A 6,645-nucleotide genomic window follows, 5' to 3' on the forward strand; every position below is an offset into this window, starting at 1 on the left:
GTGAATTTTGAGAAGGACCTACTGTAATGCATGGATCTAAGATAATGTTACACATCAGATGTTTTCCCCAACAATTAACCAAACGTTCACTTAAGACATAACAGATGTTTGCGTCCACCATGCAATACAAATATTTTGAAATACTGTAATTCTTTGTTTATGTGTATATCAGGATTGCTTGCTGTCTGAGGTGTCTTTGTGCGCACACTTCAGATGTGTCAGTCAGCGTGATTAAGTTCGTTTTATTTACATAAGTTTGAAAATCACATTTCATTGATTCAAAGTCATGCTATTTACAATTCACTATGAATATTCATAGTTGGAATTCTGCACTTTACAACGATACCAAACTTGTGCTGAGGGTAAGCACCAGTCGCCAAGAAGCGAGCAGAGAAAAATGTCAATTTTTCATGGATTATTAAAACAAAGGAAAGATTTGGGAAGGTATACCTCTCAGAAAATGTACAAATAAAGAGAATAAAGCATTGGGATTGCTAGACAAGGGCATAATGAACTCATTTTTGTTAAAACCTTAAATTCGACCAAAGTTAGCAGTGCAGTCAGTGTTCTTGTTCTGAGGATGTGTCTCTGTTTCAGGCTGGTGGAAGTAAATGGAGTGAGTGTCTTGGGGAGCAGTGAGGACGAGCTGGAGTTGCTGCTCAAGACACACATTGCCCACATCATTGTTCTACGCCAACTGGCCCAGGAGCTTCCACAGGAAGACCCTTCTGCTCTGAGTAATCACCAGGACATACTAGTGCTACAGAAACACCAAGCAATGTAAACCAACTAAACACTGTTTTTCCTGTCGATAAGCAGAAACACTGTCTTTTCTAACACATTCTTTCCTGTTTTTCTGCAGAAACACAGTCAGACACATCTGACACAATCATATTTGATGTTTTATCCCACGTAATGACGTTTGTCTTGTAAGAGAAGAGGTTTAAATGTTCACCCTGCATTACATTCTCTGGTTCATTTCGGGCCAGTTTCATTTTTTGGGAGGGTATGACTTCATGTTTTCGGGTTGATACTAATGTAATAGCCATAGTCTCAATTAATGGGTGGGTCAGTCAAAAATTGCTCATAAAAATGTCAATTGCATGGGAAAAGGCATTTAGAATTCGGAATTGCATTCAACCATGAAGGTCAAGTTAGCAAAATAAATCATTTGTCATAACTTTCACTTTGTACAGGCAGCTGTGGTGAAATAGAAGGCAAGGAAACTTCCTGTAAGACTGACATTAACAAGAATATATAGATATCAAAGTTGAACTTTTATTTAAATGGCTAAATATTTATTTCCATGACAGTGCCTCATGTCAAAGATTGACTCAAGGAGCTAAATGAAATGATGTAGTGAAAATATGAACCACTTTGTTATTAACACAATGTTAACGTTTTTGGTAACACTTTACAATAAGGTTCATTAGTTAACATTAGTTAACTACATTAGTTAACATGAACTAATAATTAACTGCAATAATAAAGCATTTATTTATTTTTGTTAATTTATAAATGTTAATTTCAACATTTACTAATGCATTATTAAAATCTAGTTAACATTAGTTAATGCACTGTGAACTATGAACAAAGATTAAGTAATGCTGAACAGAGGTGTTGTTCATGGTTAGTTCATGTTAAATAATGCATTAACTAATGTTAACTAATACAACCTTGTTGTAAAGTGTTACCACGGTTTTTTTTATTTTTTATTATTAAATGAATTTGTAAATAATAAGCTTCATGAAGAGGTCTGAATAAAGTGTATTACAATGTGTAAAAACCTGCAAGCAGCAACCATAGATTATTCCATAGAAATCTGTGAACAAAACAAAGAATATATTTTTTTTTTCTACTTCTCTCTTGGAAAAACAGAGGAGAATTGTTCAGGTTACGGAATATGCTGTCGGGAAGGGCACAATCTTTTAGTTACATACCCTGACCTGACATTTTTGTAGTGTTTTTAGTGGATTCAGTCAAAATCTATGTTAAAGGAGAGCCACACACACACACACACACAAAGTGTGACAGATGTGCTGGTTTAGCCCCACATCTTGATGCTTCTGTGGACCCCATATATCCGGTCTTGTGGTTCAGCCTTGTGGATTTCATTGTAAGCCTATTAATAAAGAAACTGGGCATTCTAACTGGCATGTGGGACCCGCAAATGGAGGGAGGTGACCTGACCCATGACCTCTTGACCTTTGTGGTGGAATTATGTGGTCATGTGAATCTAACTGTGGGAGTTGAAGAAAGTCTCGAGGAAAGGAATCCTGCTATAACTGACGTAGTGGAAGTGAATTACACCGTGTGTAAGTATGTTCAAGTACAGTGCGTGATTCATTTGCCATTGTTCAGACTGTGTTCACAGAGTCAGTTTTTCTCATAGGCAGCTGAAACGTACGTTGCATGAACACTAATCTAAGCTACGGCTAATACATTCATCAAAACTGTCATATCTGTCAGCAAACAAATATGCCTTCAGTGTACTGGCACATGGGAAGTATTAAACAATCAACAGGAAGTGTCCATCCAAATCTTATACGATTAAGATAAAACATGATTTAGCTGCACAAACTGTTCACACAAGGGAGGGCAATCCAAACACACTTTCATAAACAGTGCTGCTGGCAAGGAAAGAAAGACATTGTGGGATTCTCAATAGCCTACGCCCTTCCCCACCCTCTCTAGTCATGACATGTCTCCTAAAAATGCACTTTCTTTATTTTCTTTTTGATAAAGGAAAACAAACAACACACCAAAATAAAACCAATCATAAGAATAAGGAACAGAAGATTGATTTATACAAATACAGGCACAATAAAAAAATAAAAAAGAAAGGTAACATTTTAGAATAATGTTCCGTTATTAATGACTTACACAGGAAACAAATGATTAATTATTATGTATTAGCACTCAGTTGAGGTAGCTAATCAATAACCTTACAAAAACATCAAAAGCTTACAATGACTTCAGATTTATCTAATTCTTTTCACTTTAGAATACTGTTCTGAATAAACAATACATTTGGTAATACTTGAGTCATAATTAAGTATACATTATGCATTATTCACATTAATTATGAGCCTGTATATAGTAGTTCTTTGTAGTCCTCTGGGAGGTATGAAAAAAATAGTAATAGTGAACTACCTTATTGAACTGCACTTACTAATTACACTTACACTTGCAGAGTTTCTTGTTAGTTAATAGTAGTTACTATAATTTTAATACTCATTTGTTCTTGTGTAGTTACTCATCAATGACTGAACATTATTCTAAAGTGTTACCAAAAGAAATTGTGGCAAGAAATATTGAATATTTCAGTTGCTAAATATTGCGGAAGTAAATACAGTTCTCTCATCGCTTGAGGGCAAAACATGTTTCTGTTTTTTTTTTCTCTGACAAAAAAAACAAGTCTGATAACTATAAAAAAAGATACAATCTCTTGCGTGCCGATCATCAAGATAAATGCTGCAGCATGATCGGCTGAGTGACAGTGCAGATCAACCGTAACAAACAAGAAACTGTATTAATGAATCATGAGTAAATTATTTTGGATGTTATAAACCTGATAATTAGTATTAAAATATTTTATTTATATTCGATTATTTGTTCAATATTTTTTCATTAAATGTGTTTAATTTTACTGTACTAAAGCACTGTGCTATATCTTATTTTTCTTGCACTGCAGTTCTTGAAATGCGTCCAGACCTGTCATCTGTGTATGGAAGACCTGAGGATGCCACAGCATGAATATTCCCATCATCACAGCAGGCATTGCTCCAGTGCACCGACTGTCAGACATAGCTGCTAAAGTTTATGGAGCAGAAACATTTGCCACAGACGTATAGCGCATTTCTGAGGGATCGCCTTCCCTCTGGCCAAAAACCTCCATATATGCATTCTGTTAGGATCTGAAGCCAGTAAAAATAGTTTGGCCTCTTTTAAGAGGGAAAAAAGTTTCTTTTTTTAACATATGAAGGGGGCAGCTCTGCATTTCTGAGCTGTTTTTTGGGGGGTGTTGAAGCAAAGTGAGGGTGGCTGTGGCTTTTCGAAGCTTTCTGGCAGTCTGTACTTCAACTTAACAGCCAGTGCAAAACGTCCAGAGGAGATGGCATGTGCGTGTACCGCATGCAAAGACTATATCAGTTCAGTCTGCATTACCATTGACATATCGTTTAACATGGACACGTTTATCCTTGTAATGCATATGATGTGTATTGTTAGTGTCAGTTGATATTTAAATATAAACGCAGAGCATTTCGACCTTATGGTGTGTGTACAGAATTAAACAGCTGCAGCCAATCGATCCAAGTACACACAATTTAGCCTTCTATTCTTTCACTCCCTCTTTACATCAGAATGAGTCATTCAAGGCATGGACATTTAGACATTTTGATATCTGCCAAGTTCCATAATGACCTGCTATGACAATCTTGTCTCCATTTACTCCAAACATCACTGGATAGACTCACAACTAGCGGCCAAAATGGGTCACTAAAGATGATGGAAAGGAGTCTGTTATTAACAACATGTGCTGTTTTAGCATATATGAATTTGGATTTGGATTGGTACTTATAGGAGGAAGATGTTCTAGCTGTGCTCTCTTGCATTGCGCTTGTTGGCTGACCCTCGAATCGTACAGTAACACCCCTGGGCGTCTGTTCTGTTTTAGGATTGTAGATATGACCAACTACAGCCTTCCAGATAAGCAGAAGCAGACATCTGTCTCTCTCTCTGAACTCAGCACTTCCAGGTTCATCTCTCTCCCATCTGCCCCCATAACACGAGCCCCACTCCTGCCCACCCGACATTTAAAGAGCTCCTGGCATTTGTTTGAAGTTAGTGTAGGCATTAGCTCTGGTTTCCTGCTTCAAATCCCTATGCAGGCCCAATAAAAGGTCTATAGGTTGAAAATGCACTAAAGTGGATTGCTCTCTGTACAAAAATATAATACAAACAAACTTGGCATTTACTGGCTATTATGAAGAAATATATAACACTGAGTGACCTCTCTCCTCATGAGGCTCTACTGTTAAGGCCTGTTCACACCGAGAGCAATAACTATATAATAACGATAAAGACATAGTTCTAAAAATTATTCTAAATGTAAAAAAATAGCAGTGTCCACACCACAACTATAATAATAACAGCACAGAGGAACAATATTGTTGGAGTCACTTTCAGAATTATTATTTTTTTCTGCTGTTGAACGATAAAAACAAAGACTGCCAATTAGAATCAATCTTGCTCGAGCATTTAAAGTGACAGATGACAAAACTGCAGCTGGAGACTATGAGAGGGCTTACAACAAATAGAATGTTTTCCACTGGTGTGGACACTAATATAGTTATCAATCTTGATGTGAACGGGCCTCTAGTCAAAGATGTCTATTCAGACAGAACTCTTTGTACTCCTTACTAGCCTTCATAGTGTTTTTACCAGTTAATCGACAGCTGCCCAGTAAATTAACTGGTACAACATCAGCACTTTATATAAAATACTACATACACTGATCAGGCTCAGCATTATGACATAATATTGTGCTGGTCCTGTAAGTTACAAGGTGGGGCCTCCATGGATCGGACTTGTTTGTTCAGCACATCCCACAGATGCCTGCATCGATTGAGATCTGGGGAATTTGGAGGCCAAATCACTCGTTGTTGTGCTCCTCAAACCATTTTTGCTTTGTGGCAGGGCGCATTATCCTGCTGAAAGAGGCCACAGCCACCAGGGAATACCGTTTCCATGAAAGGGTGCACATGGTCTGCAACAATGCTTAGGTAGGTGGTACGTATCAAAGTAACATCCACATGGATGGCAGGACCCAAGGTTTCCTAGCAAAACATTGCCCAAAGCATCACACTACCTCCATCGGAGGTATTGCATTCTTCCCATAGTGCATCCTGGTTCCATGTGTCCCCCAGGTAAGCAACGCATACGCACCCGGCCAGCCACGTGATGTAAAACAAAACGAGATTCATCAGACCAGGCCACCTTCTTCCATTGCTCCGTGGTCCAGTTCTGATGCTCACATGCCCACTGTTGGTGCTTTTGGCAGAGGACAGGGGTCAGCATGGGCACCCTGACTTGTCTACGGCTATGCACTGTGTATTCTGACACCTTTCTATCAGAACCAGCATTAACTTCTTTAGCAATTTGAACTACATTAGCTCGTCTGTTTGATCAGACCACATGGGCCAGCCCCCCACGCATCAATGAGCCTTGGCCGCCCATGACCCTGTTCACCACTGTTTCTTCCTTGGACCAGTTCTTGATAGATACTGACCACTGCAGACCGAGAACACGCAACAAGAGCTGCAGTTTTGGAGTTGTCTAGCCATCACAATTAGGCCCTTGTCAAACTCACTCAAATCCTTACGCTTGCCTGTTTTTCCTGCTTCTAACACATTAACAAAATGTTCACTTGCTGCCTAATATATCCCACCCACTAACAGGTGCCGTGATGAAGAGATAATCAGTGTTATTCACTTCTCCTATTATGCCGGTCATAATGTTATGCCTGATCGGCGTATAAGCAATAAGACACGAGTAAGAGTAATACAGTAGTTACTTTTGCAAAGCAGTAATAAGTATAAAGGAAGAAAGACACATTTTAGACACAATATTGTCTATTTTTTC

At 38.3% G+C, this 6,645-nt stretch overlaps 1 protein-coding gene across 1 annotated transcript in view; it reads left to right on the forward strand.

Moving 5' to 3' along the window:
- LOC307142033 (uncharacterized protein) overlaps window positions 1–1,780 on the forward strand; it is a 58,547-nt gene extending 56,767 nt beyond the window's left edge. Inside the window, exons 15-16 of the mRNA XM_079842555.1 lie at window positions 598–780; window positions 863–1,780. Coding sequence (XP_079698681.1) covers window positions 598–780; window positions 863–884 — 205 coding nt within the window. The 3' untranslated portion in view covers window positions 885–1,780. The remainder of the gene's footprint in view (window positions 1–597; window positions 781–862) is intronic.
- Window positions 1,781–6,645: the final 4,865 nt, after the last annotated feature.

The sequence above is a fragment of the Gobio gobio genome (assembly GCF_949357685.1).
Source record: "Gobio gobio genome assembly, chromosome: 18".
NCBI classification, from domain to species: domain Eukaryota; kingdom Metazoa; phylum Chordata; class Actinopteri; order Cypriniformes; family Gobionidae; genus Gobio; species Gobio gobio.